Source organism: Dermochelys coriacea, chromosome 27 (genome assembly GCF_009764565.3).
Source record: "Dermochelys coriacea isolate rDerCor1 chromosome 27, rDerCor1.pri.v4, whole genome shotgun sequence".
Taxonomy (NCBI): Eukaryota; Metazoa; Chordata; order Testudines; family Dermochelyidae; genus Dermochelys; species Dermochelys coriacea.
Window position 1 is genome coordinate 16,241,062 of NC_050094.1, and position 25,579 is coordinate 16,266,640.

The following is a 25,579-nucleotide window of genomic DNA, read 5'->3' on the forward strand; positions in this document are numbered from 1 at the left end:
ATATGCCATCATGTGCCAGCAATGCCCCTCTGCCATGTACATTGGCCAAACTGGACAGTCTCTACGTAAAAGAATGAATGGACACAAATCAGACGTCAAGAATTATAACATTCAAAAACCAGTTGGAGAACACTTCAATCTCTCTGGTCACTCGATCACAGACCTAAGAGTGGCTATACTTCAACAAAAAAGCTTCAAAAACAGACTCCAACGAGAGACTGCTGAATTGGAATTAATTTGCAAACTGGATACAATTAACTTAGGCTTGAATAGAGACTGGGAATGGATGAGTCATTACACAAAGTAAAACTATTTCCCCATGGTATTTCTCCCTCCCACCCCACCCCCCACTGTTCCTCTGATATTCTTGTTAACTGCTGGAATTAGCCTACCTGCTTGTCACCATGAAAGGTTTTCCTCCTTCCCCCCCCTGCTGTTGGTGATGGCTTATCTTAAGTGATCACTCTCCTTACAGTGTGTATGATAAACCCATTGTTTCATGTTCTCTGTGTGTGTGTATATAAATCTCTACTCTGTTTTTTCCACCAAATGCATCCGATGAAGTGAGCTGTAGCTCACGAAAGCTTATGCTCTAATAAATTTGTTAGTCTCTAAGGTGCCACAAGTACTCCTTTTCTTTTTGAGAATACAGACTAACACGGCTGCTACTCTGAAACCTGTCAATATTCTAGAAGGCTCTCTTGACACATTAGAGGAATACCAGCCACCCTTAACTGATGTCTATGAACAATACAGCCAGGTTAGGACAGCTACTGACAAAAAATAGGCTGGCTGTGAGTGAGCTGCTTTGAAAAATGGCTCTGTGGCCATGGTTTTATGTTCATGCCCCCAGGGAGTGTTCACGAATGAGATTACAGCCTGAAGAACAGCCAAAACATTTTAATTAAAAAGATGAATTTTGGTAAACAATTGAACCCAGCTCTTTGGAAACTGTGGCAGCCTGAATTACAACTTCATACAAACTACACTACCCCAGAAATTCACTTTAATGGTGACCATGGTATTAACCTTCCCTTTGTACATACTCCAATGCAAACACTGGAACTACCAATGGGTGTCAGTGTAGGTAGCCTCTTTCCCCTCTTCCCCTGTAGCCTCACAGCAGCGGGACAGAATTTATTCCTTGTTCTCTCAAACACTAGGCTGTGCCCTCCTAATTTGCTTGATGTGTTCCACAGTCACAAAGATGGGTCAGACCCATGACCGCCCTGCCTATTATGCTTTGCACAGTAGCACATTAGAGAGTGGTGAATGCTACAGTAAGGTGCCTATTAAACACAGTTGTCGCCAGCCTTTGAATCAACCTGACTAGACAAAGAAAGATGCAGTGAGATTAAGGGTTCAGATATGTTTGGGGGGTGGAAGTTATTACTGATTAATTTTTAATTAAAATGCCAGTGCTTTATGGTGTTCAGATGCTTGGCAACTAGCAGCAGTATACACTTCTAAATAACAGCACCAATTTGTTTTGCTGCGAGTGTGTTTTAAAATTTTCAACCTACATCAACTACCTCCTTGTATTTAAGGAGCTCAGAGCCGGCCTGACACACACTTAATATTTTAGACTAAGGTAATATCTGATGTTTTTCTCTTATTGTTTTAAGAGATCAGCATGTGTAAAAACTCAGTATTAGTACAAAATATGTAACACAGATGTTGAAATCATTGCGAGATCCTTCCACCTGCTTCACTTCAAAAATCTCATGCTGTTCAAAGACATCTCCATTTGCTGAAAAAACAATGAGGAGTCCGGTGGCACCTTAAAGACTAACAGATTTATTTGGGCATAAGCTTTTGTGGGTAAAAAACCCATTTCTTCAGATGCATAGAGTGAAAATTACAGATACAGGCATAAATATATACACTGGCATATATACACTCTTCTTGTGCCAGTGCATATATTTATGACTGTATCTGTTTACCCACAGAAGCTTAGGACCAAATAAATCTATTAGTCTTTATGGTGCCACTGGACTCCTCGTTGTTTTTGTGGATACAGACTAACATGGCTACCCCTCTGATACTTGGCATTTGCTGCAATGTTCGTTAATAGCCTTTACAGGCAACAGCCCCTTTTAGACTCTCTCATTTTTGCATAATGCAGCCTTGTTTGTCATGGAAACTTCATAATAGCTCTGAACATTAAAACAAGAGGAAGCCTTAATTACTACACTCTGCTGCAGTAATTCACTCCCACCGAAGTGGTAACTTGGGCAGACAGTTCTGGTTTCGCTTTCCAGTAGCAGAACTCTCTCCTGAGGAGAAAACAGGGAACCCCATCCTCCTCCAGGAAAAACTGAAGCGCTTGGAGTAGTTTCTTTTTGTTCTTGTCTCACCAACTGTGGTGATTATTCACAGTAGTTTCTCTTCATCTGGACCTTAGCAGTTGTTAAAGGTGGCCTCTTTCAGGTCCTCTCCACCTGAATTGGTATCACATGGAGGTATTTTTCCCCATCTTTGGCTCCAAGCAGCATTAGTATTGCTGTGCCCCAAATCCCAGTGGCAGTAGCAGCTCTTTAAGGGGAGATGTCTATAATGAATCCCTAATGGTGACTGTAAGTCTTTGAGGCAGCTTCAGGACTTATCTCCAAGTGACAAAGGTCGCTTTTCTGTATGGCTTCCCTGCTCAGCTCAAACCCAATCAGAAGTTGCCTGGAAAAAAACTTGGTCTTCTAAAGTAGAGGCAAGAGATGCCACTTGAATGGGTAACAATGAGTATCTGGGTATAAAGGGGAAAAGACCCTTTTCTGTTCTTGTTGGTCTGCTCTCTACCTGTAACAGAACATCTTCTTTCAGAAGGGTGATTTTAACATTATGTAGAAATCACACGCACTCTTACACTGCTCCTAAGAGGTCACAATTTAATGAGAGCTTGTGGTGCTCAGGAGCAAGCAGGATCAGGTCCTTACTTTAGATAGCTTCTCAGGACTAATATAAGGATGGCCATAGCGGGTCAGGACAATTGTCCCTCTAGCCCAGTATGCAGCCTTCTGACAGTGGGCAGTGCCTGATGCCAGATTAAAAAAAACTTGCTATAGAGTTTGGATAGAAAACAGTTTATCTTGCTCTCTACCTTCAAGCTGTCCCACCACTATTAGTTATCAGCAGTTTCCATGTTATATTCTATTACTTGTTTTCCCTTATTCTTGAAAAAATAGTTGTTCAGGATCTTCTCTCCAATATCCTGGACAATTCCAGACAATGTTTTGCTTTCTCCATATATTATGCCTCTTGGCAGCTTCTTAATTTATCATCATGCCAAAAATATTTTTCATGTGCTTAAATGTATATGCTGTGGGCTGAAAGTCATTTCCATATCTGTATTACATATTGTAGATTTGGATTATGAACTACAATCTACTTGCTGCAGCTCAATCATTTATACATGGTTTAACCAATTTACATAATTTGTATTTAGGAAATTGTGGCAACCTTTCTTCTAGATTTCATCTCAAGTCTGTTTTGGAAATGGCCAAAATGCTAAGTGATAAAATCAACTTAAACTATGCAGTCTTCTTGCATAAGAAAAAGGAAGGCACCTTGTTTCTCCACTCTGGCAGCTGCATTGTGTAACATTGTCCATTCATATAGCCCCTTCTACACAAGCATTTCACCTTAGCAAAATTAATTTAGCCTTAAAATCCTCACTGTGGAGAAGATATAGGAAGTATTATCTCCATTTTGTAGAGGAGAAAAGTGAAGCACAGAGAGAAAATTACTTTGTAATCACAAAATATCTTCCTGTGTAAAGTATTTCCAATAATGAAACACATTTAACAATGAAAATACTTGTTATGCAATGTATAAGGCACCTATGGAGCTCATTGCCACATGGTATCCATAAGGTCAAGAACTTACAAAAGTTCAAGGGAGAGACATTTACACTAGGTTAAAAAAAAAAAAAAAAAAGAGAAACTGTGTAGCCTTCATGCTTCAGGACATAAACTAACAATTTATTGCCTGAACTAGGAAGGCTATTTGCATAATTTGTCCATTTTGGGGATTTTGGCACCTTTCTCTGGCGCTTTTGGTATTGGCCACTGTCAGAGACAGGATGCCAGAGTAGATAGCCTTGTAGTCTGATCCAGCATTTCCTATACTTACTTCTTATTTTATGACAGGAATGTCCCCAAACAAAGTGCTGAAACACTAAAAGCACCACAAAAATAATAACACATTACGGTTATGATTAATGAATGTATCATCCTATAACTTTCATTGACAAACCTTTCTTGGAACTGTTTTGAAGGGATCAATCCTGCCCTGAGGTTGGTATCACCAACACGCTTTGCTTGCCACCATGTTGGATCATCCTGGCTCACAACTTCTAAGATGTGTCTTCTCTTAAATGGCAATCCTGCCTCCTGACAGGGAATGGCTTTGTCCTCTTTTGGATTATAGCAGAAGAGTGCCCTCATAAATACCTTCAAGAAAAAACAACATACTCTTTGTTATTTGTCCCATGTAGAATTTTAAAGCACTTTTAAAATGGCATTTCCACATCCCTAAATATTATACGGATTATATGTGGTTTCATACTGAAGTGGAGGAGTATCAGGCTACACTTACATACAAGTTTGATTTGCTCACTACTGTAGAAAATGTGACTTTGATAGTACCTAGAAAAAAGAAGTAGTGTGGTAGCACACCAAGGCCCAAAGAAGGACCGGGGCCTCACTGCACTGGGCCCTGCACAAACATCTACTCAGATAGTCCTAACTGAAACCAGCTTTGTCTAAATAAGGACAAAATATAACAACTGGCTAGAGGGAAAATAAGGAGAGGGGCTAGGGAGGGGGTGATATGGTAACAGTAATGGAAACAAAAGTTTGTGTAGATTAGCTATTTATTTATAAACGTTATGGGATTCAGTATCTACAAAACTTTTTTTGTACTACACAAATGGACACTAGATTTAGAAGAATCTGTAACATGCAACCTGCCAATAATTATTAGGCATCTTACTATGGTCATAAGAGAAATGGAGCTTGAAAAATATTTGAAAGGATCTAAAGTGGATTTGTGAATTGATTATGAGAGGGTACTCCATGCATGTGGAGCTGCCAGGAAGGAGTCCTTGAAAAGGATTAGCAGACACTGGAGGCTGCAATTGTTGGGCTGGTTCATGACCAATATAGACAACTGGGTAAGTACACAGAAGGTTTAGTCATGAAGAGTTTTGAAGGGGAGGACCTGAAGTTTGCATTTATGCAATGAAGAAGTTGGAGCCAGTGAATGGACCTCAGAGTGAGTGGGGTAACACTGTCAAAGCTATGTGTGAGGAAAATGGCAGCAGCATTTTGACTTGAGTGGATTTCAAGAAGGCCAGAGAGGAGGTGGTTACAGTTCTCAAGGTGAGAGTTGGTGCACATCTGGATAAGAGTTTTGGTTTTATGGAGCAAGAGAAAATGCTAGATATTGGAAATGCTACAAGGGAAGATGCATCTAGAGTTAACCAGACCCTTAGTTCGTGGCAAGATAAAGGGAAATCTACCCATTCTAGCCTGCTGTGCACTCCATGTTCTATAGTGCACTTTGAAATTGGTGTAAATTAAAGTGCACAAAGAAACTTAAGAGTGCACAGCAGCAAGGTCCACATGGGCACTTCATGTGCAACAGGCTAGCACAGAGTAGATTTGTACCGTAGCTTGTCGCAAAATTAGTGTTCGTATGCAGCCTGGAATCTTCCAAATTATTTCTGTTTAGCAAAACTTTTCTTTCTGAGAGTACCATATTATTCCTTTATATATAAATCAATTTAGGGTCTCATTTTGCAATTGGTATTTCCCAATGAAATCAGCAAGAGTCTTCCATGCACAAGAACTGCAGAACTATGCCCTAGATTTTTTTTTTTTTTTTTTTTTTTTAAAAGAGAGGTTTCAGATGGGTTGCATACCTTGCTGTCCTTCAGACGATCTTCTTCCTTGATGGCCGGAATTATTTTTAATGTTATTGATCCCTGAGATTGAGCCTGAGAAAAAGAGAAATATACATTTCTTTCTATTGAAATAGACAAAGAAACGCTGCAGCACACTCCAGTTCAGTTTCTGGTGCATCTCAGCCTTCATATGCCAAACCAAGGCATTCAACTTTGAAAAGACACTTTTTTAGCTTTATGGTAGTTACCATGATGCCCCAAAGATGTCAAGTGTATATTCTGTTCCCTTTTATCCCTTGTATGTGTTACCCTGTGCAGTATCCTCTTAATTAGACATGTATAATGACTCCCAAGCTAAGCCTGTACTGAGGCTTGCACTAAAAATCTCTCTTCATATTTAATGATTACATTTAGTTTCCAATTTAGACACAATCCACAGAATAGAACTGTCTGTTTTTTTAAAGTATAATATTGACTAATTTTTGCAGATAACATTCAAAAAGGTTTTGTCACGTTTTCTATATTTTTTTTTCAGGTCCGTCTAGTTAAATAACTACAGTCCCCAGAAACTCTATACTTCACACACATTCTAACTTCATCTCACATATAGGCCACTTTTGAAACTTTAAACACAGCTATTCCTTTTAGTCAGCATAACAGTTTTGATCTAAAACAAAATTAGCTGGTTGGCTGATCAAAGCAGTTCTATCTGCCTCCCTGACCCATCAGATTCATTCCTCACAGAGACCATGGTGAGCCAAGGCACAAGAGGGGATACAAGAGTGGTGGGAGAGAAGGTTCTCTTGGGACAGGGGCCTTGTGGGGATGAGCAGGTATGTAAAGGGGTAGACATAAGCAGGGCTTGAGAACAGGAGGGTCTGAGTAGGGATTTAAGCAAGAATGTGTTAATGTCATAGGGGGTGAGGAGAGAGGTTTGCAGCTGTGCAGGAAGCCTACATGAGACCCAGGCCTCTGAGATGAGGCTTCGTTCAGCTCACTAGCACACCACATTATGAATACACTGCATATATTTTAAGGATATACTTTTTTAATCTGCAATTCTCATGTCATGAACCAATCATAAAAGAGAAGCTCTTGGTCAGAGCCATAGATAACCTAGGTTATCATATTTGTCATGTTCAGAATCAAACTCGAAGTTTCATGCAACTTTCTTAACTTTAAAACTGAAATTTATTTATTTGATTATAAACAGTTGGAATAAATTCATAAGCACATTGTAAAGACAGCCCAACTGACAGTCCTCAGTTATACCTGTGTAATATTATTAACTGAGGGATAAGGATCACCTATCTACTGCTTTAATAAGCCTACTTGGTAATAATGGATCTCAAAGTAAAAGTAAGAGCAGACCAAAATCTGACTAATTTCTTCTGGTCGTTTGTGTAGCACAGCAATCCCATTGACTTCTTTTAGCTCATCTCCAACATGGACAAGACCTAAAAACAAGACAACTATATTAGAACTAAAGCTCAGCCTGTGCTCACCTATTACCCACACCCATGTTAACCGTATGTACGTCATGACTTTCCATACTAGTCCTGTACTCTGCCAACATTGCACCTTACAGTCTCCTGCCCTCACACTACCTGGCATTCTTCAACAGTGACCCATAATCGCCTAAAATGGCAATGGGGAGAGAGAGGACATTGCAAACCATGTGTCCCATGGTAATTGTCAGGAGGAAGTTTAGTGTCTAACCACACTGTCTTGTACTGGACCTGCAATGAGGGACCATTTTTACCAAGCTGTTTTGGTACACTGCATCTGTATCTGAATCCCCTGTCTGCACTTTGGACATTATACTGGAATTGACTTGCAAAGATGAACAACTCTCATAGAATTAGAAGATAAGCTGCTAATTCTTCATGCTGAAAGGCCTCTGCTGCTGTGAGCTATTTACAGACAGCTCTACACAGCATGGTCTCAGAAAGTCTAACGGGCTAAATTTTGAAACCATAACCTAGAGCAAACCATAAAGGGTTTAGCTTTGCTCATGCAGTCCAGTTTTGTACTCCTAGTAATGTCAGCACTAGTTACTGACCATACTAGAACTTCACAATAAAATAAACAGCCAGCAGATCACGATCATACCAGAGGAACATCTCTCTCCATCTGTTTTAAAGTGGAATTCCCAATGACACCAGTGGGAAGTTCTGCATAGAACTGCACAGAATGATATGGCTCACAATCACTATGGTCCACACACAAAACATTGAGTATGTCTTACTGATTTATGTAAAATACAAATGACCTTATTTCTTCACTGACGTCTACCTTTTACAGGAAGACTTAGTACTAACAATAGGATAACTGGGTAGACACTCTTATTTCAAACTAATATTTCTACAAAAGAATATTTAGAAATCCTTTGAAAAGGGTCAGCCCAGTAGCCTTGGTGTGTTACATCAACAGTATTCGGAGCTGAAAGCACACCAAGGTTCTGGGTTAAAAGTTAAAAAAAAAAAAAAAAAAGCCTCCTTGCTATTTTGTTTAAGTCAAAATTTGAGATTAGTCTTCCTCATTCTATTGGCAGTTTTTATCCTATTAACCATATTACAGAGAATCAGATTAAAAAGGTGCATTATTGATGTGAAGCGGAAATGCTAATGGCACTGTTTTAGCCCCTTCGCAATAAATGTCTTATCAGGTTATTTTAATATGAAAAATGCTAATAAGAGACTAGAATAAAGCTGTAATTTGCTAATATTTCTTCATCATAGTAATACATTAGCATTGGGATTATATTACCATTGTATTAAAAAGGACAAATTATAACAAAAATTAATGACACTTCAATACTTTATTTGCTATGTATAAAATCTCCATGCAAGCCCAATTCAGCTCATTTAATAAATTCTAATAGAGCTGCCTCTAAGAAGTGCAAGATCAAATATATTAGGAATTAACCCTGTGGAGACTGTAGACATGCTGTATAAGCATTTATTTGGATATCTGTAGGGTAAATGTCAGTATTCAAAGAGCGAGCTTTGCTGGTGAGTAACCATAGGATTTTATTAGAAATTATTAGAACCTTTTTACAAGTTTTAAAATGTAGTTTATAAATTGTATTTGGAAACTGCTTTTATTCAGAAACCTACCACTGCGGTCAGCTGCACCACCTCTCATGATTCTCGCTACAATCACAGCCCCTGTAATCTCATCCCTTCTGATGGTGGCACCCTGAAACATAAATAATAAACCAAGTTAAAGCACTTATTTATAACACATTTAATGGCAAAATAATGAAAAAGCTGATTAAATTTTGAAGAATTGAATTTGTTCTTTTCGTATGGGGAAAACAATAAGTAAATTTTGTCTTCCTTCGTAACTAATTTTGCTATCAACCCAACTTGTGTTTGGACACTGCTTTTATATGATAATCAGATGGGTGAGTACATGGGTGAGTTTGAGTGGGAGTTCTGTTGGAGGAGAAAGTAGTTATACTTGGTTTTGTATTTTTAGTATTTGTGTGTGTGTAGGGGCTTTGTGCTGGGAGAGCAGCTGAGCCCTGCTTATGGGGGCGGGGCTTCTGACTAGAGGTCCTATAAAGGTAGCCAGCCAGTCAGGCAGCGGCACAGGAGCTAGCAAACAGAGCTCTAAACAGGGGAGTTTGAAAGGGGTGTTTGTATTGTGGTGCTTGTTTGGGGTTTGCTTTTGCTGGGGGGGGGGGGTGGTCTTTTTGGTGTGGCTTGTGTTTCCCAGATTAACAGGATTTAGGTGGGAAGGTGATGACAGATACACAGGCAGCTGTGGGAGTGACTCCTATAGTGGAAGACACATTGAGGATGACTGGATGTGGAAGCTGTGGTATGTACATGATCCTGGAGGGGGGAACCGGTAAGAGTTCTTTCTGCATGAAATGCCGTCTGATAGAGCTAATGGAGGAAAAGATCCGAGGTTTGGAGATGCAGGTGGAAAGTCTGGTTGAGTTTAGGAAGGGGTTTGAGCAGATGATAGAGCAAAGATATGAGGTATCTGAAGGGAAAAGCTCAGACTCACGGATGGAAGCAGGGCTGGGGAATTTTGAGGAGAGACTGGGTGAGGAAAGTGGTCAGTGGAAGCATGTGACTAAAAGAACCAGGCAGAGGAAAAGATGGGCTAGTGAAGGAGAAATAGAGCTTAGGAACAGGTTTGCAGAGTTGGAAAATGAAGAAGGGGCTCAGCAGGTACTTGTTGATGGTGGAAGGGTAAGGAAGAAGAGAAGAGAGGCTAGTCCTATAGGAAAAGCGGAAGAGTCAAGAGAAACTACACCAAAAATGAGCCCCAGGAGGATACAGGATGGGTTGAAGAGGATTATAAGGGAAAATAGGAATGGAAAGAACTTGCAGCCAGAGGGAACAGGAGAGAGACTGGAGAATAGCACCGTCACCAGGAAAAGGCAGGTCTATGTGATCGGGGACTCTTTATTGAGAAGAATAGACAGCCCTGTAACTAGAGCTAATCCAGAGAATAGAAGGGTGTGCTGTCTTCCGGGTGCTAAGATACGGGATGTAGACCTGAGGTTGAAAAGGATCCTAAATTGAGCGGGAAAGAATCCCCTAATTATCCTTCATGTGGGAACAAATGATACGGCTAGATTCTCGTTGGAAAGTATTAAGGGAGACTATGCTAGGCTGGGGAAGACGCTTAAGGAAATTGAGGCTCAGGTGATCTTTAGCGGGATCCTTCCTGTTCCTAGAGAAGGGCAACAAAGGTGTGACAAGATTATGACTGTTAACAGATGGCTTAGGCAGTGGTGCTATAAGGAGGGCTTTGGGATGTATGGCCACTGGGAGGCATTCACGGACAGAGGACAGTTCTCTCGGGATGGACTTCATCTGAGTAGGGAAGGAAATAGACTTCTAGGATCAAGGCTGGCACAACTGATAAAGAGAGCTTTAAACTAGGAATTAGGGGGAGACGGATGTGAGATGTCCAGGAAATCTCCACGGCAGATTTTAGCATTGAGAGGGAAGAAGACGAAGTAAGAAAGGATACAGCCGTGGGTAGGAGAATGTATATAAGGAGCGAGGGCGGTGTGGATACTAGTCTAATAGGCTATACTGGCTGTAGAATGACTGTGCCTAATAGGGTACAAAATGTGAGCGAGGCCAAACAGCAAGAATTAAGATGTTTATACACCAATGTGAGGAGCCTAGGTAACAAAATGGAGGAACTAGAGCTACTGGTGCAGGAAGTGAAACCAGATATTATAGGGATAACAGAAACATGGTGGAATAGTAGTCATGACTGGACTACAGGTATTGAAGGGTATGTGCTGTTTAGGAAAGACAGCAACAAAGGTAAAGGTGGTGGAGTAGCATTGTATATCAATGATGAGGTAGAATGTAAAGAAATAAGTGATGCAATGGATAAGACAGAGTCCGTCTGGGCAAAAATTACATTGGGGAAGAAAACTAGTAAAGCCTCTCCTACGATAGTGCTTGGGGTGTGCTATAGACCTCCGGGATCTAATTTGGATATGGATAGAGCCCTTTTTAATGTCTTTAATAAAGTAAATACTAATGGAAACTGTGTGATCATGGGAGAGTTTAACTTCCCAGATATAGACTGGAGGACCAGTGCTAGTAATAATAATAGGGCTCAGATTTTCCTAGATGCAATAGCTGATGGATTCCTTCATCAAGTAGTTGCTGAACCGACTAGACGGGATGCCATTTTAGATTGCATCTACTCACCATTTTGGTGAGTAGCGAGGACCTCATAGAAGAAATGGTTGTAGGGGACAATCTTGGCTCAAGTGATCATGAGCTAATTCAGTTCAAACTGAATGGAAGGATTAACAAAAATAAATCTGCAACTAGGGTTTTTGATTTCAAAAGGGCTGACTTTCAAAAATTAAGGAAATTAGTTAGGGAAGTGGATTGGACTGAAGAACTTATGGATCTCAAGGTAGAGGAGGCCTGGAATTACTTTAAATCAAAGCTGCAGAAGCTATCGGAGGCCTGTATCCCAAGAAAGGGGAAAAAATTCATAGGAAGGAGTTGTAGACCAAGCTGGATGAGCAAGCATATTAGAGAGGTGATTAAGAAGAAGCAGAAAGCATACAGGGAGTGGAAGATGGGAGGGATCAGCAAGGAAAGCTACCTAATTGAGGTCAGAACATGTAGGGATAAAGTGAGACGGGCTAAAAGTCGAGTAGAGTTGGACCTTGCAAAGGGAATTAAAACCAATAGTAAAAGGTTCTATAGCCATATAAATAAGAAGAAAACGAAGAAAGAAGAAGTGGGGCCGCTTAACACTGAGGATGGAGTGGAGGTTAAAGATAATCTAGGCATGGCCCAATATCTAAACAAATACTTTGCCTCAGTCTTTAATAAGGCTAAAGAGGATCTTAGGGATAATGCTAGCATGACAAATGGGAATGAGGATATGGAAGTAGATATTACCATATCTGAGGTAGAAGCAAAAAACAGCTTAATGGGACTAAATCGGGGGGCCCAGATAATCTTCATCCAAGAATATTAAAGGAATTGGCACCTGAAATTGCAAGCCCATTAGCAAGAATTTTTAATGAATCTGTAAACTCAGGAGTTGTACCGAATGATTGGAGAATTGCTAATATAGTTCCTATTTTTAAGAAAGGGAAAAAAAGTGATCCGGGTAACTACAGGCCAGTTAGTTTGACATCTGTAGTATGCAAGGTCCTGGAAAAAATTTTGAAGGAGAAATTAGTTAAGGACATTGAAGTCAATGATAAATGGGACAAAATACAACATGGTTTTACAAAAGGTAGATCATGCCAAACCAGCCTAATCTCCTTTTTTGAAAAAGTAACAGATTTTTTAGATAAAGGAAATGCAGTGGATCTAATTTACCTAGATTTCAGTAAGGCGTTTGATACCGTGCCACATAGGGAATTATTAGTTAAATTGGAGAAGATGGGGATCAATATGAACATCAAAAGGTGGATAAGGAATTGGTTAAAGGGGAGACTGCAACGGGTCCTACTGAAAGGCGAACTGTCAGGTTGGAGGGAGGTTACCAGTGGAGTTCCTCAGGGATCGGTTTTGGGACCAATCTTATTTAATCTTTTTATTACTGACCTTGGCACAAAAAGTGGGAGTGTGCTAATAAAGTTTGCAGATGATACAAAGCTGGAAGGTATTGCCAATTCGGAGAAGGATCGGGATATTATACAGGAGGATCTGGATGACCTTGTAAACTGGAGTAATAGTAATAGGATGAAATTTAATAGTGAGAAGTGTAAGGTTATGCATTTAGGGATTAATAACAAGAATTTTAGTTATAATTTGGGGACACATCAATTAGAAGTAACGGAAGAGGAGAAGGACCTTGGAGAATTGGTTGATCATAGGATGACTATGAGCTGCCAATGTGATATGGCTGTGAAAAAAGCTAATGCGGTTTTGGGATGCATCAGGAGAGGCATTTCCAGTAGGGATAAGGAGGTTTTAGTACCGTTATACAAGGCACTGGTGAGACCTCACCTAGAATACTGTGTGCAGTTCTGGTCTCCTATGTTTAAAAAGGATGAATTCAAACTGGAGCAGGTACAGAGAAGGGCTACTAGGATGATCCGAGGAATGGAAAACTTGTCTTATGAAAGGAGACTTAAGGAGCTTGGCTTGTTTAGCCTAACTAAAAGAAGGTTGAGGGGAGATATGATTGCTCTCTATAAATATATCAGAGGGATAAATACAGGAGAGGGAGAGGAATTATTTCAGCTCAGCACCAATGTGGACACAAGAACAAATGGGTATAAACTAGCCACCGGGAAGTTTAGACTTGAAATCAGACGAAGGTTTTTAACCATCAGAGGAGTGAAGTTTTGGAATAGCCTTCCAAGGGAAGCAGTGGGGGCAAAAGATCTATCTGGTTTTAAGATTCTACTTGATAAGTTTATGGAGGAGATGGTATGATGGGATAATGGGATTTTGGTAAGTAATTGATCTTTAAATATTCAGGGTAAATAGGACTAATCCCCTGAGATGGGATATTAGATGGATGGGATCTGAGTTACCTAGGAAAGAATTTTCTGTAGTATCTGGCTGGTGAATCTTGCCCATATGCTCAGGGTTTAGCTGATTGCCATATTTGGGGTCGGGAAGGAATTTTCCTCCAGGGCAGATTGGAGAGGCCCTGGAGGTTTTTCGCCTTCTTCTGTAGCATGGGGCATGGTTGACTTGAGGGAGGCTTCTCTGCTCCTTGAAGTCTTTAAACCATGATTTAAGGACTTCAATAGCTCAGACATAGGTGAGGTTTTTCATAGGAGTGGGTGGGTGAGATTCTGTGGCCTGCGCTGTGCGGGAGGTCGGACTAGATGATCAGAATGGTCCCTTCTGACCTTAGTATCTATGAATCTATGAATCTGCAATCCCTTCTACCACTCTACTCTGTGCCGATTAGGCCTCAACTGGAGTATTGTGTCCAGTTCTGGGCGCCACATTTCAGGAAAGATGTGGCTAAATTGTAAGAGTCCAGAAAAGAGCAATAAAAATGGTTAAAGGTCTAGAAAACATGACCTATGAGGAAAGACTGAAAAAATGTATATTGTATTTGGGAAATGGTATATAATTGATGACTGTTTTGTAACGCAGAAGCACAAGGGGAAGAATTGGGGTTATATGCATAACCTTAACTTTTGCTTCTGGACTCTTTAATATAGCTTTTTTTTAAAAAAAATGGAATTTCCTGGTTTGTTTTTTTAAAAGAAAAAATTTAAATTTGAAATATTTAGTCAGACCCTGTACTACACAGTGTAATTTCCAGGAGACACGGACTTACTGAATGAACTTTATAGAAATGAAGAAAGAGTTTAGTGTGTTAGGCTGTGTATGTTTTCAGTTGCCAAAGTACACTGAATGAGACCATTTCATATGAGCATTGCTTCATGCACACCTTAGGAGATGCCCAAATTCAATAGCTGCATAAGCCTTGTAAACATGTATGGTACAGCCTTTATTTGCTTAGAATGAAAATCAATCCTGTTTTCTTACCTCAGGGAAAAGCTCCTGCTGCAGAAAGATACTGGACAACAGTAGGAAGCTACCAGAGCCTTCCCCTGCCCCAAGGAAAGGCTCCTGCAACAGGGCGTTGGTAGAGCAGAGAGACTTTCCCTGTGGCAGGAAAAGGCCCCAGCAGCTCCCTGTTGCAGAAGTCTTTCCCTGTACTGGGGAAAAACTTCAGCAGCAGGTCACTACAGTGCTAAAAATAGCAGTGTAGACAGGGAGATACTCCTTGAATTAATAGAGCCCTATAGGGCTAGGCCCAGGTATGTACCCTCAGGGTTCAGGAGTTTCTTTACCCTACTAGCTTAAGCAGTGCCTCATTGTCTATACTGCTATTTATACTCATGTTGGAGCAGGGGAGTGTAGTTTATGTACTCTACACGCTGCCGAAAGGAGTGTGCAGTGTAGATGTACGCTAAGGGTGAGACCACTCTTTGATTAGAGATGTAGTACCTTATACATACCAAAGGCTCTTTATTCTTCACTAGACGAACAATTTTCACTGATTCTTCATCAAAATCATCATCAATATTGTCTGGCAGAGGGGGAAGGACTGGGTCAAAGTTCTTCTGGGCAACAGTATCATGAACTACAAGCATTGCCTGTACAATAAGAAAAAAATAAAAGATTAAAATAGTTCAGGCAAAATTGAGAAGGATGCCATTTCTCTTATTCCAGACATAAGAGCTGGTGCAAAAAGAGCCTGTCTACTTTGGTGAAAATCCATATATTGTTTTCTTGGCAAGCATAAACTATTTCTTGTCTAAAAGAGTGCAAAGGTTCACAGCTAATATAATGAGTTTCTGTTCTGCCTGCTTTTGTGAAAAAGGAAGCTAAAGATCCAATTTGCGTTAAAAAGACATCTGCATACTCAAAGAAAGAATCCTGAATATTTCCTCTTCCCTTCACCTTTAAGGGCCTGATCCTGTACCTCCAAAGTCAATGGGAGTTTTATTATGGACATCAGTAGGAACAGGACCATGCACTAACTGAAAGCGAGGGATGATAAAGAAAGTACTTAACTGCTTCTTCAAGTCATCCTTTAAAATTATCTTGCTTGTGCAGATTTGTGTGTATAATAATGCTTTGCCTTTTTTGCAGGCAAATCCTTTACACTTTTCATCTGCACCAGTCATTTGCTCTTCCCTGGAATGATCTAGCCACAGAGGCATTTAGCATTAGAGAAAAGAAATTGGAAAGACTGCATTACAGGGTTTGTCTTACATCAATAAATATTTCACATAATGGATATTTGGAAGCTTAGATAACAGCCAACCATACAACTTTATTGGGAGTCTACTGGTATATTATAATATCACATTCCATGGCTACATTTTCTTTTTTTTTTTTTAATTTAACTTTCAATAGCACAGGGGTCGGCAACCTTTCAGAAGTGGTGTGCAGAGTCTTCATTTATTCACTCTAATTTAAGGTTTTGCATGCCGGTAATACATTTTAACATTTTTAGAAGGTCTCTCTAAAATTCTATATTATATAACTAAACTATTCTTGAAAGTAAAATAAACAAGGTTTTTAAAATGTTTAAGAAGCTTCATTTAAAATTAAATTAAAATGCAGTTCTTATCAGTTTAGTGCAGTGGTTCTTAACCTGGGGTGCATGCACCCCTTGGGGGTGAGAGATGCCCTTTCTGGGGGTGCACGATATGAGAGATTTTTTTTAGACGGCAAATCATTGAAAACACAAATTAAGCACAGGCACATAAGTACAACTACTTTGTTTCATCAAACCTATGTATTTATTAACATTATACATTTTTTAACAATTACTGTAATATACAAAAAGTTTTTAAGTTTTCAAGTTTTTAAGCTAATTGTAGTGTAATTTTTTTATAAGGGCTGCAGAGCGCTGGGCCCAGGCCAGGAGCAGAGCCCTGGGCTGGCTGCCGGTACCCCAGGCCAGCAGGAGGGCTGCGCAGGGCCGAAGCCGGGACCCCGGCTGGCAGGGGGCCGGGCGGCTGGAACCCCAGACCAGCAGCGAGGTGAGTGGGGCCAGCAACTGGTATCCCAGGCGGCAGGAAGCTGAGCGGGGCAGATGGCCGGGACCCCAGCTGGCAAGGGGCCAGCGGCCGGAACCCCAGACTGTCAGCAGGCTGAGCTGGGTGGCTGACAGAACCCCAGACTGGCAGCGGCTCACTCGCTGCCGGTGTGGGGTTTCGCCAGGTCCTGCCAGCTGGGGTCCCAGCCGCCAGGCCTGCTCAGCCTGCTGCTGGCCGGGGGTTCCGTTCACTCAGGCCAGTAGCAGGCTGAGCGGGGCTGGTGGCCGAGACCCTGGCTGGCAAGAGGCCGGCGGCCGGAACTCCAGACCGTCAGTGGGCTGAGCAGTGCCAGTGGACAGAACCCTAGACCAGCGGCGGGCTGCTCAGCCCGCCATCGGTCTGGGGTTCTGTCTGCCAGCTCCTGGTCGCCGGCTCCACTCAGCCTGCTGCTGGCCTGGAGTTCCGTTCACCCAGGCAGGCAGCGGGCTGAGCGGGGCTGGTGGCCGGGACCCTGGCTGGCAGCAGCATGCCAGTAAAAATATAGTTTGCTACATTTTGATTTGTGGCCAAAATGTCTTGACTAGCTCCCAAAGAAGCCGAATTGAGTTAACATTTGTCAAACATATTGCAATCTTGAAAGGGAAGGAAGGTGCTTTGTAAATGCAAAATCTGTATTTATAGTATTTAATTACTGCTGTCCTATGATTACTGAGCAGCCAAATAAAATCCACCAGCTCCCGCCCCCCAAATTAATAGGTTACAGCTGGGCCTATAACATAACTTTTCAACAAACTGAAGTAAAAGTGGAGAAGGGGTTCTTGAATAATAGCAACTGAAATCGAGACATGACCATGAGGCTCCACAGCTTCTTCTAACTTACATTTGCAACACTGTCAAAAACAAAACAAATGGTAGAAGAGAAATAACAGTTCACCGGGCTCATCTACTCAAGCGCTAATTCACAGAACCAAAGTTTTGTTGCTTGCAGTCCAATTTTTAAAGTAACTAAGATTTTAAACAGGCTTTCCCAAATAACACATGGGCTCTGGTGATCTAATTTATGCTTTCCCACAGCTCCAGGGATCCTGCACTGAGTGAGACAGATGAGTTAAAATAAATTCTTCAGAACAGTCATGAGCCATAATCTACTCCATGGATTAACAAAGAGAGGCCAAACAGGATTCATACTTAAGAGGTCTGCAGTGTGGTGGTGAGGATGGATTATAGTGAGCAGAGGGCTGGTGGGGGCCGTAAGATAGGGACAATGCTCTCTTCTCCCACCTTCGAAAATATGTAGGAGGGAAGGATAATTATCCTTTCTGCATTAGGAGCCCCACATACCACAAACCCCTGGTCTCCTCGATCTGCAGGAGGAGACAGATTCTGCACATCTCTTAAAATGTGTAGGAATAGAACCGCAGTCCTGCAATCCTTAGGAAGCATATTTGGGGTCTCCCCTTCCTCTTAGGTAATCTTAGTTGTAACTTGCCCTTAACAATATTTTCTGTCTGGGAATCATGCTGAGAATTGCATTGCTTAAGAGTATGTGTTTTACCCGAAGATGTGGTGTTGACAATAGCTGAAGCAGTTCTTTTTCTTCATTATTCACTGGTGTAGTCTGCAACTCTTCAATTACCTTAAAAAGTATTAACAAAAGAACATAGGGCAATATATTTGCAACTGGATTTTCTGGTCAATGTTTGTTAATTTCTGTCATGTTTCAAAGAAGCAACAGTAAGTGAAATATACATTTAAAGGTAATTTCAATAAAATATGCATGTATCCTGAAGGATATGCATGCCTCTAAGCTGCTTTATTATTTGTAAATTATAGTAGAGCCTGAACATGGACAAAAATTGAGGCCTTTAGATGTAAACCCTACACCAATACACCAACACTAAACTCTAAGTTGATTAACTAGCCTTTACTAGTACATTGTCATGGGGATCTGATAAACCATTTCAAATATTCCAAATAATTCCAGGCTTTCCAGTACATGATAACATCCCCGCCTAGAGCAGTGGTTCTCAACCAGGCGCCTGGGACCCCAGGGGGGCCGTGAGCAGGTTTCAGGGGGGCCACCAAGCATGGTCAGTGTTAGACTCACAGGGGCCCAGGGCAGAAAGCTCAAGCCCCACTGCATGGGGGCTCCAAGCAATTGCCCTGCTACCTCCTAATGCCAGCCCTGGCTTTTATATGCAGAAAAACAGTTGTTGTGGCACAGGTGGGCCTTGGAGTTTTTATTACATGTTGGGGGTGGGGGTGGAGGGCTCAGAAAGAAAAAGGTTCAGAATCCCTGCCCTAGAGACCAACTTCATGTACCACTGAAGAGTGACCTTCCTGATCAATTATAAATGGGTACAGATGAGTTCTATCAAGTTTTCCTAAGCCAGAAAGACGTAGGCTGTGATGTTTCTCCATTCTCTTCAGTGTTTATACCATGCTCATTACTGCAATACCACAAAGCAGACAGAGAGACTGTTTAACTGGTTCCCGCAGGATTCCCATTTTGTGAATGGGAAACACCAGGTAGCATAGAATCAATGTAGGGTGTGTAGCCCCCTGCTTCTCAGCAATCCCTGGATACCAGAACTCCTCCTTGAGCCTCCAGGCAGCCAAGCACAACTTAGAGAAGTCTTGGGGCTGTTCTAGGTTGTGTACTAGGACTGGCCCAGGATCAGGGGGATAAAGGCGATTTAAATCTTCCTTTTACACTATGGCCCTTTTCCCAGAAATACACTGAGGATAACTCTGGGATGGCCCAGGGCCTGGCCTATATACCTTATGACAGGGGGGAAAAAACTAACAAGATCAATATTATTCACTGATAGCTCCAACCTGTGTATTTAGTAGGAAAACAACAGGAAGGAATTCTGTAGAGTTTTATGCAACTTAGTTTACTGTGTATATTGAATATATTTGTTAAATAACAGTAAAACTAAAAAAGGTGATTAAGTTCCAAAGCTAACAGCATAAAATGTGGAAACCTCAATTTTTTAAATTAATTATTTGAAGGTCAGTTATTCTTTTACTTCCTTGTTTCAGTGTAAAAAGTTGATGAAAGTACAATTGCCTAAAGCAGAAGAATAGAATACAGGACTTGCCAGACTGGATCAGACCAGTGGTCCATCTAGTCTGGTATCCTATCTCTGACAGTGGCTAGTACTGGCTACTTCAGAGGGGGAAAAAAACCACACAGTAGACAGTCTTGAGATAATCTGTCTCCAGGGAAAAGTTTGCTGCTAACCACCACTAGCTAGAGGTTGATTTATACCTTGAAACCTGAGGACTTATATCCTTGCCAAAGCTGTTTGTTTTGTAATATTTACTATTATAACTCAGGATATTTTTCTTTATCCATATAAATGGACAATACTTTTTTGAATTATGATAACATCTTCGTCTCAGTAATATCTTGTGGCAGTGAATTCCAGTCACACATACTGTAAATTATGTCCAAATGCTCTCTCGAATCTTCTTTTAGGAGTTTGTAAACTCATGTGTAGCAACGGAAACAGGAATCAACTTTTTTTAAAAAAATGTGGTAATGCATCCGATGAAGTGAGCTGTAGCTCACGAAAGCTTATGCTCTAATAAATTTGTTAGTCTCTAAGGTGCCACAAGTACTCCTTTTCTTTTTGCGAATACAGACTAACACGGCTGCTACTCTGAAACCTGTAAAAAAATGTGAGTTGTGTTTTAGTTCAGTCCACCCAAGAGTAACTTCAGTTGGAAACTTTCAGTTCTTTAGTATGTAACTTACAAATCTATGACATTAAAAATAATTTACTGGACAAACATACTTACATCCTCAGCTAAAGCTGCTGCACTATGTAAAACAGGAGTTGGACTCTGTCTTTCATAATGGCGGAGCTTTTCATGAATCTGAAACACAGATGTTTTCAGGTAAGTGACTACAAAGGTCTAGAATTCCTGATTTTTTAATACTGCAATGTATTGGAGGTCATCAGCTGAAAGTCCTATTGCGGAAACCAGAAGGATCTATGTCCAAAGGAAATATCATCAAGGGAGCTAATGCATGGAAGATTTTCAAAGGTGCCAGAGGGTTTTAAGAGCATAAAGCCCAACTTGTGCTCCTAAATCCCTTATGCCTCTGAAAGAATCTCCCCCGCAATGTAGCTTGGAGGAAGAAAGAGAAGACTTGATTAATGTCTTTGACCTTTTGCCTTAAATAATCATCTAACAGCTGTGTTTTAGTAGTACTCTGCCCATATTCAGACCTCGCTGATCAGACTTACAGCAGGATCAGATCACTACTTTGGTGGATATACTCATCGGTGATGATGGCAAATCAGCAAAGAAAAGGATTTAAATGAACATTCTAATATTACTAGTGTGTTAACTGGCATTACTAATTCTATAGTGGTACTCCCCAAATTAGTCTTCTGGACACTTTTTATTAGTCCATGATGCATATTTTTATATCAAAAGGGCATATTCTTTTGCCAAATATCAGAAGTGTTAATGCAGTGGTCCCCAAACTTTTCAGGGTCATGCCCCCAATTAGCCCTGACCGCCCCCTCTCCGGGATCCGGGGCTGAGAACGGAGACACAGCCAGGGGCCAAAGCTGGGGGCGAGGCCAGGAGCAAGGGCTGTAACTGGGTGGTGTTCCCTCCCCGCCTCCTAGGGGGGCTGGCCCATGCCCCCTATGCTCTCCCAATGTTCTTCCATGCCCCCTAAGGGAGTCACACCCCACAGTGTGGGGACCTGTGTGTTAATGAATGATCCAGGTCAAGAACAGAATAGTCCTGCTCATATTTTTGCTGCTGTTGGTTCTGTAGATGGGAGAATATCTTATGAAACTGAGGTTCCATGGTTTAAAGGAAAATTCTGATTATTGCACTCAAATGTTTTCATTACTGGGCACTGATGCTTGCATTTATCAATTAGTTAATTGATAGTAAAAAAAAAAACCCCTCCAAATAGAGAGAATTATTTTAACAAGGAAAATATCAATTATGTGACAAGAGAATCCCCCCTTCTGATTCTGAGTGATGGCAGCTTTCTCCAGCTTCAAAATGACATTCACTCAAAACTAGGCAGAAATTTCATTTCAGAGCAATCAAAAAAGAGTAATTTTCATAGGATATTGTTCATGTTTGTTGTTTTAAAGTTACTTTAATATACGTATTTTCTCTGTTCAGTTTTCTCTTCTATGTAAAAACAAGTAAGCCTTGTGGCAAAGAAATTAAAAATACTGAGAAATACAGGCCACAAAGAAAAGGAAATTTTGTGAAATAAACATTTACCTTCATTAGATAACTCAGACTTTTTTCACTGAAGACACCTCTAAGGAATCCCATTTCTTCTTTGTGATTTGAGTCAGGTCTTAGCTGGGATGTCAACAGGGCCAAAGTCTCATGCAATCCTAAATTAATTGCAAAATGTACAGAACAAAAGCTTTATGGATAACTAAAATCTCTTATCTGAGTTCTGTTATTGCATTGTTTATAATTTTATTTGACCAGTACAATAAAATTATGCTTCTGATCATTAAGATTATACTGAGAGTTGCAGCTTATTTCCAATCATTGCTCTTGATTTTCAACTCCCTTCTTAAACAGCAGATCTCACATGAATTTTCTACATGTGCCAAAATCAGCAAAGGCAGAATCCCCTGATTCTAAGACTGTAAAAAAATCACAACTAGTGAAATTTTGCTCCCTGTGTCTGTTTCCCTGCATTCCTATAACACTGAGATTTCTTTGAAATACCCAATCTACATTATATCTTGGACCTAAGCTAGAGTAACCCACTTGCTTGCATTGCAGCATTGAGAGGTGTAAATAAGGAAAGAAATAGTATGAAGGATCCATCTTTTGTTGATGTGGACACAGCTGCAAAAAGACAGACACATGCATGGAATTAAGTGGAAGGTCACAACTTTTATTAAACTTTAACACGGGGAGGGGGACGCTACCCACCCATTACTCATACCGTCCTGTACAGGCATTTAATTTGTTCCAGTGTAGGGGTTACAGGGCTCCTTACCATATAAGCCTACCCCAAGTTACGGGTTTTCTCTGCCTATCTGGCAGGACTCAGCTGTCTCTGAATCCTAGATCCTCTCCCCACCCCATGAAGGAGACAAAGGGCGCAGAAGGGTGGGGATCTCAGCTTGCAAAGGGCAAATGGTCTTACCCTATCCCATGAGCCCAAGGTCCATCACCAAAACCCCAGGTCTTTTACCTCTGGGAACCATTCGTTATTCTCTTAACCACTGGAAACTGGCCGCAAGTTGCAACGAATAAACAACACAACCCAAGTACCTCAGTTAGATATTGAGCACATTCCTACTTAACCACTATGGCTTGAAGGTGCTGCGAGGAAAGCAAAAAGATCCCACCTGGAATGAAGCCAAAAGAAATACCACAGGGCCCCCCCAGGTTAAATCCTGGGAGGTGGGGAATGCTGGATAAGCTGCACCCATCCCCACAACTGGCCAATGGATGCTTGACTCCCAGGGGAGAAATTACCTGGTGTTTCTTAGCAAGTGTCTCCCTTCCTCACTGTTGGGCCTGTCCCCTTTCACTGCTGGCCCCATCAAAGTCCCCCTCTGTTGAGGCAGGTGGGTGGCATTTTTTGTGTGGAGGAGTCACCCACAGAGCTAGCTTAGCATTCAAGTTAGCAGTAACGCAAGGAACCTACAGGCCTATATCCTGTAAGGCATTCACTTAAGCAATTAGCATAAGGCTTTGAGGCCTATGAGCTTTAGCATAAGTAAGTGGCCCAACAGTGACCCTGAGTTTTGGGGAGCTGGGAACATTGTGCTGGAGGGGGAAGTTTGTACAAAACGATACCAGGAACACTGAACTGATACTAGGCTTGAATATTTTAGGATAAAAATGCTGGCAGATGCTTAACCATGAACTTGCCTTGGCAACAAACTTACTTACATGATAAATTAAAACAATTAATATACTAACCAATATAGGATAAGGATACCTCAACATTATTAGGGTGAGGAAGTTCAATATGGGCAAAGGAAGATGAGCATCTGTATGAATATTCATGGCAAATATCAGGCCCTATAATAGACCAGACCACCATGTCAAAGAGATCTGGACCATCGAACTTATTTGGCATGCCAGGGACAGAGGAGATGACTGCTTGTCTCTTACCACCAGATTCCTAAGGGTGTGAGTATATGTAAGGAATGGTACAAAATATCAGCAGTAATATAAAGTTACGCTATCTTTGTATGTGGTTTGGAGCAGTTGTGTCTTTAAGTAGTTTTATTAGCCCAATGAGTAAAGTTTTGCTTTGCCCTCAGAGTGAGTGTCATTGTTGTGCACATCAGTGTCGGGCTGGGAAACCCAAACTTGATAACTTTGCTTCTGTTGTGCCTGATTCTGGGACTAGAACCCCATGATCCCCAACTCTTTGAATTAGTAATTAATGGGAAATCAATAATAATCAATGACCACTAAAGAATCGGGCAAGGGGGGGACTCTGTGGGAATGACTACACTGCAGCTGACAGCATGCCTCCCTTCCTAGATAGACTTGTGCTAACTCTGCTTGAGAGCATGCTAAAAATAGCAGTGTCGACATTGAAGCGGGTTGGCAGCTTGAGCTAGCAACCTGAGTGCAAGCCCACCCAACCCTCTAGGTTTGAGCTCAGGTGACCAGCCTGAGTTACCACCAATGCAGCAACAACCATACTGCTATTTTTAGCACACTAGCTCAAGTAAAGCTAGCATAGGTCTGCCAACCTGGGCTGGGAGGCATGCTTCCACTTGCAATATAGAAATATCACATTCAAACAGCTTATGGGTACACCTAGTGCCCATCCTACCCAGTTTCTTGATGATTCTGGCCCAGCCAGCAGAGTCACCCTCCCTAGCTCTAGTAAGTCTTCAGGCTGGGCCAGAATCATCAAGAAACTGGGTAGGGGGGGCACTAGGTGTACCCATTAGCTGTTTGAATGTGATTTCCATTGTAGGCAAGCAGGCTGGCTGGACATGCTCTGAGAGTAGAACTAATGGGGAGGAGGAGGAGGAATTTATAAATAAGATGAATGGGAGCCATGAAAAACTCAGTGGTGAAACAATGCAAACGCAAGGATGATGTGCTGTGAGGACTACAGTCCAGGGATTTTTGCCAGTTTTAGATTCAGACTGCAGGCTTCTTTACCTCACTGGAGAAGAGCATTAGAATTTCTGCAGGCTGTGCAAATTGCAGGCTGTTGCTGCAGAGATTCAAAGGGAGTTTGAAAGAGACTGTGGAGCTATCACTTATTTCCCAGACTTTGAGGAGCTTGTGTGTCCTACAAAGGGTTTGGACACCATTCCACAGACAGAAAGGTAAATCCTCCTAGAGAAGACTCCTCGGGAAGTGTACACAGATATGTGCATTTCAATTTGTGATAGTATCAAGTACTAAACTTAGGGGAAAAAATCTTGCGAGTGTTTATCTTTAAAATAATAAGTAAACTCTTTTGCATTCATATATTCAGAAATTTAGTAAACATTTTCTTTTAGAGATTGTCACTCTCCTATCTGATTTAACTCTGTACAATATATATAGACAGAGTTCTGAAGACTAAACTTTGGTCTGTACCATAGCAGAAAGGTAAGCTGAGACACAGGAAGGAGAAAGAAATACCATACCAGACATTTGTATGCTGCCTTCCCAAAACCCATTATGCTAGCTAATGAAATAATATT

The 25,579-nt window shown here is 41.2% G+C and overlaps 1 protein-coding gene across 4 annotated transcripts in view; it reads right to left on the bottom strand.

Moving 5' to 3' along the window:
• MPP3 (membrane palmitoylated protein 3) overlaps window positions 1–25,579 on the bottom strand; it is a 61,019-nt gene that overhangs the window by 24,886 nt on the left and 10,554 nt on the right. For all 4 annotated transcript variants that reach the window (XM_043503564.1, XM_038385679.2, XM_043503563.1 and 1 more), the window contains 8 exons: window positions 22,161–22,279; window positions 20,697–20,774; window positions 18,445–18,525; window positions 15,357–15,494; window positions 9,019–9,100; window positions 7,271–7,356; window positions 5,918–5,992; window positions 4,249–4,445 (listed from right to left, as the gene is read on the bottom strand). In XM_043503564.1, coding sequence (XP_043359499.1) covers window positions 4,249–4,445; window positions 5,918–5,992; window positions 7,271–7,356; window positions 9,019–9,100; window positions 15,357–15,494; window positions 18,445–18,525; window positions 20,697–20,774; window positions 22,161–22,214 — 791 coding nt within the window. In that variant the 5' untranslated portion in view covers window positions 22,215–22,279. The remainder of the gene's footprint in view (window positions 1–4,248; window positions 4,446–5,917; window positions 5,993–7,270; window positions 7,357–9,018; window positions 9,101–15,356; window positions 15,495–18,444; window positions 18,526–20,696; window positions 20,775–22,160; window positions 22,280–25,579) is intronic.